Source organism: Sapajus apella, unplaced genomic scaffold (assembly GCF_009761245.1).
Source record: "Sapajus apella isolate SASKATOON/1434 unplaced genomic scaffold, GSC_monkey_1.0 scaffold4, whole genome shotgun sequence".
Classification (NCBI taxonomy): Eukaryota; Metazoa; Chordata; class Mammalia; order Primates; family Cebidae; genus Sapajus; species Sapajus apella.
In genome coordinates, this window is record NW_022436944.1 from 48,334,315 (window position 1) to 48,346,646 (window position 12,332).

The following is a 12,332-nucleotide window of genomic DNA, read 5'->3' on the forward strand; positions in this document are numbered from 1 at the left end:
ATTTGTAATGCCTAGCTTTGGATGACGGTTCTTGCCCCAGGCATTGCACTAAGTATTTAAATTCATTCAAAACCATTATTGCTCATAAATTTTACCTTACACAAAATAGATTATAAATACTTTTAGGTCAGGGTCTGGGATTTATGGATTTTATAATCCTTTGACTTAGCACAGCAAGGAAGGGCTTAAGAAATATTTGTTTAATAAATTAACAAATCCAGTTTATTGTATTTAAATGCCTGGAACAAATACCCTTGCCCAAGTGAGGATTAAATTTGCCATCTAACTTAGCCTTTCCAATTTTATAAGTCCAAGTTCTCAAAACTGGATGAACCTTGAATGTTTTCACAACTTAGCCTCACACATGGCCACATATGCTTTGTTACTTATTTCATTTGTGTGTCAGCCAGTATTTAAAATGATTCTCAACTTCTGGGATCCAAACTCTTGTGTAGTCTCTTCATGTTGAATAGGGCTGAACTGTGTAACCATTAAGATATTGCAAACATGACAGAATGTGATCACCAAGGCTCATTCATAAAAGACAGTGCAGCTTTTACTTTGTTCTCTTTCAGCAAAGTCATCTGGAGTAATCCAACTACCACACCATGAGGGCATTCTAGCAAATCTATAGAGAGGTTTATGTGGTAAGAAACTGAGGCCTCCTGCCAACAACCAGCACTAACATAACAGCCATGTGTGGGAGCTGTTTTAGAAGTAATCAGTCAGCCTCAGTCAAGCCTTCAGATAACCACAGCCCAGGCTGACATCTTGACTGCAACGTCATGAAAGACCCTGAGCCAGAACTTCTTAGCTAAGAATTGCCTAGATTCCTGACACAAACTCATGTTTTGAGGTAATTTCTTATACATCAATAGATAACCTAATGTAATATGTGATGGGCTTGTCTCACCAAATAGATTATAAGCATATTAGAGAAAAGAACCGTTAAGTTTCATTTCTCACAGTGCTTGGAGTAGCATTGAGAGACTTGTCTCAATAACTGATGTTAATGCTTCACAATTACATTCTAGTCAAGTCAACAAATATTTATTAATGCCTACCAGATACTCTTATAGGGGCTAAGAATAAAAGTAAACATCAAGGGACAAGATAAATTCTAATGGAGAAGACAGATAATAATTTAAAAATAGATATGGGTCAGGTCAATGAATCAATGAGGATATGAAGCTAAGAAGAAAGCCAAAACAAGGATGGGGGGATAATGAGATTTTATATATTTAGACAGGGTGTCAGAAAGGCCTCTCTGGTTAGACATTTGTGCATAGAACTATGCATGTATCTGGGAAAGAGCATCCCAGGCAGAAGGAACCCCAGGTTCAAAGGTCATGATACTGCCAAACAATGGCATATTCAATAAGGCCAATATGGCTAAGGCCGAGTTTGCTATTGCTTCAGATTTTACTCTTTAGTTAACTGAGTTTCTCATAAATGCAACTTTACATTTGAATCTCTCACAGTGGCTTGCATCCCTCTTTTGCTGAATTTGAACATGGCACCAAATATTGGTCTACTATAAACAGATCTGTTCATGTAAGTTAGTCATTTTATAAACATATGAATATGGCTAAGTCAAAATAAGCTAATATTTCTAATTGGAATGAAGAATTAGAAAATTTACTGATTGCAATCTTCTTGTTATAACTTCTGTTCTCTGAAGCATTCTGATTTCCTTAAAACCATTAGTGCCCACCAATAAATTATATAGCCTTTGTAGTAACAAATATGTTTGAATATTACTGACATTGTAGGGAAGAATCAGGCTCATTCAGTATATGTTTATTAAGAAATAACTTCTCAAATTGACAAATGATTAGGTCTCCCAACAGAAGAACAAATAAAATCCCATTTTCTAAGTCATCTGTCATTCCACGCTGTGGACTTTACTTCTTTTCCGTTACTTCTGAAACACATATCATGGTGAATCAAATGATCATTGAATAATGAATTTGGCCTTGATTACTGTGTGTTAGTGATCATAAATAAATGAAGTTATGTATGTATTTCATGAACATCTGAATGTTTTAATCTTACATTTCACCTCAGATTACCAAGTGAAGTGTATCCTTATTTTAAAAGTAAACACTCCTTTGAGAGGCATAATACATAACTTAAACTCACATTTAACATTTTAAATTATCATGTAAATAAGAACTCCTGCATTATTTTACTATGACATTATTTTACGATTTACTGGTGTTCTCTCTTTAAAAGATGAGTGATTTTCTTTCTTGTATGCTTCCTTTTATAAACATAATCTTGGCAAATTAATGAATTATTTTATTTGTGCTTTAATTTTAAAGAGCAAACTTCACAGAGGACACATGGGGGAAGTGGAGAATAGGGAATAACAAGGCAGAACAAGGGGGAATCAAAGAGAGGAAGCCAGAAAGAGAGAGACACAGAAATAGAAAGATACAAAGACAGAAAAATTCTGATAGCTTGTGTGCATGTGGTGTGGGGAGGAGGAGTAGGTGTGCATTTGTGTGTGTGTGTGCAGGCAAGACAGTGAAGAGATAACTACTGAGATAGAGCCAGAAAGGGAGAAGGACAACCATTTAAAGACTAGGATTTGTTTGTGGGAAGGAAGAATAGTTTATTTTTTTTAAATATAATACTGAAAAAAGTAATCACCATACATGCTTTTTCTTCTTAAATAAAAATGAGGCTATTCAAATTATAAAAGGAAATATATTAAAAATTCCTAAAAATAAATGCATCTATTAAGTATTTTACCTGGAAGCCTACTACTGTACATTTTTATCAAAGCAAATTAAAAGATATGAGGGCTAAGCATGTGTAGTGTCATTTATAATTGAGTTTTCTCAGCTCTATCAGAATTTCTTTGTCTAACCTAATTAGATACGGGTAAAGGTATTAAAAAAATCTTTCTGTGATTCATATTTACTTAATATGAATTGTTTCACTTCGAGACACTTGGCTCTGATAATAATTTATCAAAAAAATTAATTTTGATAGAATCTAGTAAATGAATTTGCACAACGTAAACAAATTTCAAACTTTCTTACAACTTATTTTTCTGAGCTATAATGCATATGATTTATACATTTAGCACAAACTTAGCATATGTTGAAGTCTATTCATCTTAAATTGCACAATTTTTAAAAATATTTAATCTTTAGCTTTAGGACATTCAGACAATTATTTGGAATTTGCCAAACCTCTAGAATTTGGTTTTCTAAGTAGCAAGAACTTTAAATATTCATTCTCCCTATAAATGATTATCTCTTAATGACAATTTTAAGAGAATTTTGGTATGCTTTTATTCAAAAGAAAAAATTTTAACAATTCTTCAAATGTTTTAAGTAGAAAAATAAAAAGCAACCAAACCAAAGAAGTAAATTCTCACAAATATTTTCCCTCAAAGACTTCCTTCTTTTAGAAACTATATTTAGAAGGAAATCTAATCTGTGCTTACCTGATTCATTTATACATCTTCAGAGTTGTTTCAAATATCAATACATTTTAAGAGTCTTCTTATAAGTCTTTTCCAAGATATTTTTATTTGGACTAGAAGTTCATGTTTTGTTGATACTAAATGGAGATTGGGATGAGAGACAAAAAGTTAGCTTGAAGCCCACAGAGTTCAAGGGACTCCAACTAAGGTCAAAAGCATTCTTCTAGTCTCAAATAAGATTGTAGTGAAGAATAGAAGTGTTCACTATGTGACAGCATGTTTAAGTCAAAGATTTAAAAAAGGAATAATATGTTATGCTGGAACCATTAAATAGTTAAGGCATAAAACAAATTCTACACAAAGTAGAATAAGTTGGAAATTCTTATATTTGCTTGGTTTGTGTTTTAATATTTTTTTGTTTGTTTGTAGAATTTTTTTTTCTTTTTTTTTTTTGGAGATGGAGTCTCACTTTGTCACCAGGCTGGAGTGAAGTAATGTGATCTTTGCTCACTGCAATCTCTGCCTCCCAAGTTCAAGTGATTCCCCTGCTTCAGCCTCCCAAATACCTGGGATTACAGGTATGTGTCACCATGCCCAGCTAATTTTTGTATTTTTAGTAGAGAAAGGGTTTCACCGTGTTGGCTAGGCTGGTCTCAAACTCCTGACCCCAAGTGATCTGCTCACCTCTGCCTCCCAAAGTGCTGGGATTACAGGTGTGAGGCATCAATCGTGGCCAAAACAAATATTTTTAAAAACACATTTTTGTAGTTTTCATATTTGTATTGCTAATTGTCTTAGTGTTTCCCCAAGAAACAAAGATTTAGGGATGTTTTATTTGGGCATTGGTGCTAGACAATAGCAGGAGACGACGTAAAGAAGTGACACTGGGAAAGCGAACACTCAGGGTGTGTTATGAAGCAGATTCCCACCATGGGCAACTCAAGCTCAACCCTGCTGCGGCAACTCAAGAGCTGTGTGAGACATACACCTCAGAAATGTCCTACCCAGAGTGTGAGGAAGGTAGGCTATTTATATGCCAGTTCCCATTGGTCATTGATTAGAGCCTGCCCCTGGAAGGTAAAAATTACCCATGCTTCTGGGCTGCCATCTATACCAGAATGGGCTGAGGTGGTCAGAACCAAGGTGATGTGGGATGCATGGACAACATCTGCTACTCTGACATGCATTCTATTTCATTTCAGAATAATAACCATAGGAGGTTTATGGTGGAGGATCAAGACAAGCTCTGTCTGAGTTAGTGAGTTTATGAAAGTAATTTTTAAGCAAAAGAAAATTTGAGAGCCTCAGTTAAGATTTTAAGAAAAAAAAAGTGTTTACACTTAGTGTTTGACACTTCGTTTTCCTTCACATGGATAATAGCTGACATTTATTAAACACTTCTTATATGCCTGACACTGTGCTAAGTGGTTTAGCTTTTAATGAAACATTTAGTTCTCACATCTACCCAATAAGATAGACATTACTACTATCTTTGTTTCACAGATGAGGAAACTGACACACAAAGAGGTTCTGTACCTTGCCCAAGATCTAGCAGCAGAACAGGAATTTTTATAATTCAGTCTGGTTTCAGAACCATGTGCAAAAGTTCCTGGGTCTAGTAGGAAGTTTTGCACAAACCCAGCTACCAGAAAATAAATCTTGTCAGGCAGAATACTCACACAGCACAGCCCATCAGGCAAAGCAAATTTATTACTCATAGACAGGCAGCAAGGATAGATAGAAGCCTGGAATCCATGAGAAGCCAGTTCTTCAAGATGCATGAAAGCCGCCAAGAATGGAGAGTCTGGTCTGTGCATACCCCACTTTGCATTGCAGCTGAGGGACCGCCAAAAGCACTTTGCTCTGGGTTTTAAACCCCGGGTGTCACGTAAGTCTCTGAGTGCAAACACTGCAGAACATCCTAATTTAGGAGGAACAAAGATGTGTTCTGGGATATTCTGACACTTCTGTCTTATCTCAGAATGTTGCTTTCTCAGTACCTTTTGCCTGAGAATTACAAACAACAGGGAAAGCTCTGGCTTGGCCAATGCCATCCAGGGATCTGTCCTCCTACACTGTGGTCTTCAACTCTTCATATACTGATATCTAGCATTCATGGTACAATGGTTAATTCTGTTTCAATTGGATTGTGCAAATGGGGTATCCATACTAAACATGATTTCTGGATGTGTCTGTGAGGTTGTTTCTGGATGAGATTAGCATTTGAATTGGTGGAATCGATAAAGTAGATTGACCTCCTCAATGTGGCTGGACATATTCCAATCTGGTGAGGGACTGAATAGAACAAAAAGTCAGAGAAAGAAGTAATTCACCCCTTTTTGCTTTCTGCCTGCCTGTCTGAGCTGGGACATCAGTATTCTTCTGTCCTTGGACTGACCACCTTGGGATTCCCTTGTTGCCAGACCTTTGAACCTGGAGTTATACCACAGCTTTTCTGAGTCTCCAGCTTTCAGAGAGCAGATTGAGGGAATTCATATATACATGAAGGTATTTATTATTTTAAAAAGGCTCACACAGTCATGGAGGTTGAGATTATACACACACACACACACACACACACACACACGTATATACATACACACACACACACACACAGACACACACACAACATATATTTGCTTCTGTTTCTCTGGAGAACCATGACTAATACAGATTTTTATTTGGGTACCAAAACTGCTTCCAGAGGAACAGAATTTTAATGATGACTTTTCTAAATTGGTCAAAGGGTTTCTGAAATTGGATCTCTAATGTACTTATATTTGAAGATGCTAATGACTCTATTTCCAGTAGTAGAGAGAGCACCTATTTTCCATGGTGTGTAGTGTTTATAGAGATAAACAAATATCTCCATTTGATACCCTAATCAACCCCTCCAAGGAGCAGGGAGCTGGGTGACTGTGTATATTATACATAGAAATATTTTTAGAACTCTAATGAATGTAATGAGGTTGGCTGGTTATTGAAAGAAAAGGATGAGCTCAGGGATTCTCATTCCCAGTGCAAGTGCCGCATACATGACCTGAAAGCTTCTGTGTGCCCTGAAGAAGATCCTTACTGTCTGTAGCTTCAGGACTGAGATTGCTGAAAATCATATAAAGAATCTTATCCGGTTACTGGTTGAATTACAATGCAAGTTGAACTCCTAGCCTTGTAGCATGTATGCTGTTAAAATGAGGCCACTGATTGGGAAAGAATGGGATCTTGTAAGTTGAAACAGAGATGTGTGAAAAGACCCTGATGAATCCGGGAACCCTGACCCCCTAAATTCTGATTAGTGTTTCTGCCAGTAGAAGTCACCTTGCTAGTTATAGTGGCCTTTCTGTCCTCTGTCTGAGGACATTGACTCTGTATTGCCTGAGGAAACTGTAATGGCCTCTTCTGATGCAGTTGCCATGCAAGACAATGCTGACTTTCCTCAGGACTCACCCCCAGCACCCCTTTTTACTTCTATAAACTCAAGTCCTACCAGGCCTTTAAAGGTCATTTACAAAATATGACCCATGAGGGGTTGCACTACGCTACAAAAGAACCATGTGAGTTTTCTAACTTATATAGACAGAAATGGGAGCATATAAGGAAAGGAATGTTAAGGGTGTGGAATAGTGGTGGAAAAATCATAAAGTTGAGTCAGGTTGAATTTGTTGATATAGGCTCACTAAGCAGAGATTCTGCATTTAATGTTACAGCTTGGGAGTTAGGAAGAACTGTAACTGTTTGGTTGGTTGGCCAAAACTTGGATCAAAAGGTGACCTACAGTGTGGGAATTAGAAAGGCCAGACCTACCTTGGTTAAATGGAGAGGAAGAGATTCAATGGCTTAGACAGACTGAGTGGATTTTTCATTTAAGACCTACTTACCCAATCTGGGAAAGCCCAGAAGATGCACCTTTCATCAATACTTTGAGAGCGAAATTTGTGAGGGGAGCCCCAGCTTCCTCTTCAGAACTCCATGATCACTCTACTCATTGCTGTAGGTCACACCTTAGAGTAGGGATTGCAGTGACTGAATTAGGAAATTAAAATGCAATGGGAGTAATTGAAGTAATTGAATTCCTGGGTGGCACAGGCCAAGTGTCATCACTCAACTGCTAAAGGGAAGGTAGACATTGTTACTATAGTGGACAGCAGAGCCAAAGCAGCAGTCAGAATAGCCTGACTCATAAAGACTTAGGGTGTTGGCTAATTGATCATAGTGTCCCTAAAAGTTAAACAAATAGGAAGCCTACTAAATTCTTACTTGATCTATAGAGCAGAAATGTTTTAAATCAAGTAAACAAAATTCTATCTTGAATCATAAAAACAGAATCACAACTCCTCAATCAGTTTCCAGACTTCAGCAAGTTTACAGACATAGAGAGCCACGAATGAAGGAGCGGTTGGGTCCTCTTCAGAACAGACCATGGGGCATTGCCAGAAATTTACTATTAACCTTCCTCACAGCCCAAAGGAACTTTTGGCCTTTTACTGGGGTAACTGTACATTGGGGAGAGGAAATAATCAGAACTTTGGGGAATTAATACTGGCTCCGCACTGACAGTAATTCTAGGAGACCCTAATCTTCACTGTGGGTCCACTGGTGAAGGTAGGGGCTGATAGAGGTCAGGTAGTCAGTGACATTTTAACCAAAGACCATTTCATAGTGGGTCCAGTAGGTCCTCAACCCCAGCCTGTGGTTATTTCCCCAGTTCCAAAATGCATAATTGGAATAGTTATACTCAGCAGCTGGTGAAATCCCCACATTGGTTCCCTAACTACTTGCGCAGTAAGGGCTATCATTGTGGGAAAGACCAAGTGGAAGGCACTAGAACTGCCTCTACCTAGGAAAATAGTAAGTCAAATGCCGTGTGAAGACTTTTTTTTAAAAAAAGTAAGAAGAAGAACTTTAATCCTTTAATCCCATTCATAAGAGAGGGGCCCTCATGATCTAATCAGCTCTTCAAGGCCCCACCTCTGCTATACTGTCACATTGGCAACACCTGAACTTTGAAGGGGGCGCATTCAAACCACAGCACAGCTCCTAAACCAGATGTGGTTTTATTTTTTGAGTAAATTAACACATCACCCAACACAGTACGAGGCTATTAATCTGTTAAATGCCTTTTCTCCATTTTTTTCAATAAGGCCTACCCAAAGCAGTGTGTTTTCAGCTGGAAAAACCAGTAATATACTATCACTGTCCTACCTCAGGGGTGTATTAGTCCTCCATCCTTGTGTCATAATTTAGTTCACAGGGATCTTGATCATCTTTGCCTTCCATAAAATATTACACTAGTTTATTACATTGATGACACTGTGCTGATTGGACCTAGTGAGCACAAAGTAGCCACTGTTATAGAATGATTGGTAAGACATTTGCATGCTAGATGGTAGGACATAAACCCATATAAATTCAAGGGCTTCTACTGCAGTGAAATTTCTAGGGGCTCAGTGGTGTGGGACATGTCAAGATATCCCTTCTAAGATGAAGAATAAGTTGCTGCATCTAGCCCCAACTACAACCAAAAATGAGGACTCCTTAGATTTTTGGAGGTAATCTATTCCTCAGTTGGGTGTGTTTCTCTAGCCCATTTACTAAGTGACCTGAAAAGCTTCTAGTTTTGTGTGGAGCCTAGAGGAAGACTGGACTCTTCAACAAGTCCAGGCTCTTGTTTAAGTTGCTTTGCCACTTGGGCCATATGATCCAGCAGATTCACGGTGCTTGAAGTGTCAGTGCATATAGAGATGCCATCTGTAGGCTTCGACAGTTCCTTAATGGTAAATCACAATGTAGATCTTTAGGATTTTGGAGCAAAGCCTTGCCATCATCTGCAGAACTATGGTCCTTTTGAGAAATATCTCTCGGGCTGCTACTGAGCCAAAGACTGGGTGCTTAACCCATGGGCCACCAAGCTACCATGTGATCTGAGATGCCCATACAAACTGGGTTACTGTTTCTCCAAGCCTGCACCTCTGGCTTTATGGGGAATTCCCTATGGTCAACTGACAGAGGAAGAGAAGGTTTGGGCCTTGTTAACAGAGAGTTCTGCATTATATGCAGGCACCACCTGAAAGTGGTTAGCTGCAAACCTCTAGCTCCAACCTGGGACATTTCTGAAGGACAATGGTGAAGAAAAATCCTCCCAGTGAGCATAACTTCAAGCAGTGAATCTGATTGTTCACTTTGCTTAAAAGGAGAAATGACCAGCTACGCAATTAGATACTGATGGGTTATTTATGGGTGAGGCTAGTGGTTTTGCTGGATCGTCGTCAGAGATTTGGACATTATTGGAAAATTGATGACAAGGAAATGTGAGGAAGAGGTATATGGATAGATCTCTCTGAATGGACAAAAGCCATGAAGATACTTGTGTCTCATGTAAATGCTCACCAAAAGGTGGCCTCAGCAGAGGAGGATTTTAATAAGTATGTGATTAGGATGACTCATTTTGTGAATAGCAGCCAGACTCTTTCCCCAGCCTCCCCTGTCATCACCCAAAGGGTTCATGAATAAAGTCATTGTGATGGCATGGGCTCAGCAACGTGGACTTCCCCTCATCTAGACCAGCCTTGTTATAGCTATTGCTGGGTGTGAAATCTGCCAGCAGCAGAGACCAACACTGAATCCCTGTATGGCACCATTCCCTGGGGTGATCTGCCAGCTTCTTGGTTGATTACATTGGACTGCTTTCATCATGGAATGAGCAGCATTTTGTTCTTACTGGCATGGATGCTTACTCTGGATACAGATTTGCCTTCCATGCATGCAGTGCTTCTGCCGAAACTACCATCATAGACTTTTAGAATACCATATTCACAAAGCATTGCTTCTAATCATGGAACTCACAGAAAAAAAAAAGTGTGATAACAAGCCCATGTTTATGGAATTCACTAGTCTTATATTTTCCACTATCTGGAAATGGTATGGCCTTTTGAAAACTCAGTTACAGTGCCAGGGGTGGGACAAGGTTCTGTAGAAGGCTGTATGTGCTCTGAATCAGTGTCCAATATATGGTGCTATTTCTTCGATACCCAGGATTCACAGTCCAGGAATCAAGGAGTAGAAATAAAATGGGACTACTTGCTATTGCCCCTAGTGATCTGCTAGCAAAAATTTTGCTTCTTGTTTCTGTGACTTTATGCTCTGCTGGCCTAGAGGTCTTCATTCCAAAAGGAGATGTGCTTCTACAAGAAGACACAACAGTGATTCCACCAAAATGGAAGTTAAGACTGCCACCAGCCATATTGGACTTCTCATGTTTTTGAATCAACAGATAAATAAGAGAGTTGCTGTGCTGGCTGGAGTGATTGATCCTGACCACCAAGGGAAAGTTGGACTACTACAATGCAGGTAAGGAAGAGTAAATATGGAATATAGGAGATCCTTTAAGGAGTCTCTTAGTATTGCCATGGCCTGAGATTAATGTCAATGAAAAACTACAACAGCCCCATTCAGGAAAGGCTGCTAATGACCCAAGACCCTTGAAGAGTCAAGGTTTGGGTCACTTCAACAGGTAAAGAATCATGACCAACTGAGATGCCTTTTCTATTCATTCTGCACAGGACTGATAGGAGGAAGGCATTTTTTTGAAACATGCATTCTTCTTTCTGTACTTATACTTTCACTTAGTTTTCAGCCCTGGTTGAAAACTCATGGTTATCTTGAAATCAAAATAAACTTAAAAATAGAATTATAGAATGGAAAAACATTTTGGGGGGCAAATAAAGTCTGTATGTGTGAGAATTTTGAAACATGAAGAAATTGCATACATTCAGTACAACAGACTGAAAAGTTGTAGATGAGGCCACCTCTTTCTTGTTCCTTAGCATGTAAATGACAGCAAAAACACTTTGGGTTATTTTATACATAGTGAATAAGTTAAATTTATTTTATATGCAATTTTTTGACCTGAAGCTGTTTAGTAAATTGGTTAGCATGTCTCTGACTAATAGGGTAATGTTGAACTATCATTCCTTGAGGCATATTTATATATTTTTAGATGAAAAATTGTTATATGCCCCCCAAATGGGGTGTTGGGTTGGGGAAAGAACCATTGTAGGAAAGGCAGTATAGCTTCTCAAGAGCTATTAACTAAATAGTTTAAGTGAGGTGCACTATGTATTGGCTTTTTTAAAAATCAAGATAAATAAAAATCTGGCATGAGGGAACTTTCATTTATAATTTTATATACTTTTTTTGAGTTAAAAAAATGTTGACTTTAAATTTTAAAATTAACAGTCAAAACTTCTTTTGACCTCAAATGTATTATTGAAAGCAAGCTGAGTTAAATTGCAAAAACAAGAGTTGGAAATAATCATTGTTTTCTTATAAAAAAGAAAATATTGCTACCCAAAATAGCCAAGAAGCCAAAAAGTTCTAAAGAGAAAGGTAATCACCGTTTTGGCACTGTGGGCTGTGTGTCAGTCTCATAAATGAAAAGGTGATCCCTAAAATGAGAGGGGTGAGTTTTACCCAACCTCCAGGAAAGTTGTTTTTCAACTGTGATTTCCAGACCTCATAACACAATGGAGAGAAAACATAGAGGTAAGTATACACAGACTCTTTTCTGGAAGGGGAAAGGGGAAACCATTCTAGCTACTAAATTCCTAGCAAGAGTAAACAAAAATAGGAATACACAGGACTTGGTAAAAGTAGCTACTTCAGTTTTTAAAGGTTGTGATAAGGCTTCCAAATAAAGCCTATGAAGGAGCCCGCAGAGCCCAAGGTATGGCACTCAAGTCCTCAAGAGACAAGTGTAGGATCCAGAGGCCGCAAAGCAGATGCCTTCTGAGGAGAAAAGATCAGGCCCCAGCTTGTCCAAGTAAGCAGCCTTTTATGAGTTCGTAAGTGCCCAGTGGTCAGTTACTCATTGATGATAAATGTCTATGCTTAGGGG

The 12,332-nt window shown here is 38.3% G+C and overlaps 1 protein-coding gene across 1 annotated transcript in view; it reads left to right on the forward strand.

The window, feature by feature from the left end:
* ZCWPW2 (zinc finger CW-type and PWWP domain containing 2) overlaps window positions 1–2,564 on the forward strand; it is a 166,642-nt gene extending 164,078 nt beyond the window's left edge. The window contains exon 9 of the mRNA XM_032259692.1: window positions 576–2,564. Within this exon, the coding sequence (XP_032115583.1) occupies window positions 576–593 (18 nt within the window). The 3' untranslated portion in view covers window positions 594–2,564. The remainder of the gene's footprint in view (window positions 1–575) is intronic.
* The last annotated feature ends 9,768 nt before the right edge of the window (window positions 2,565–12,332 follow it).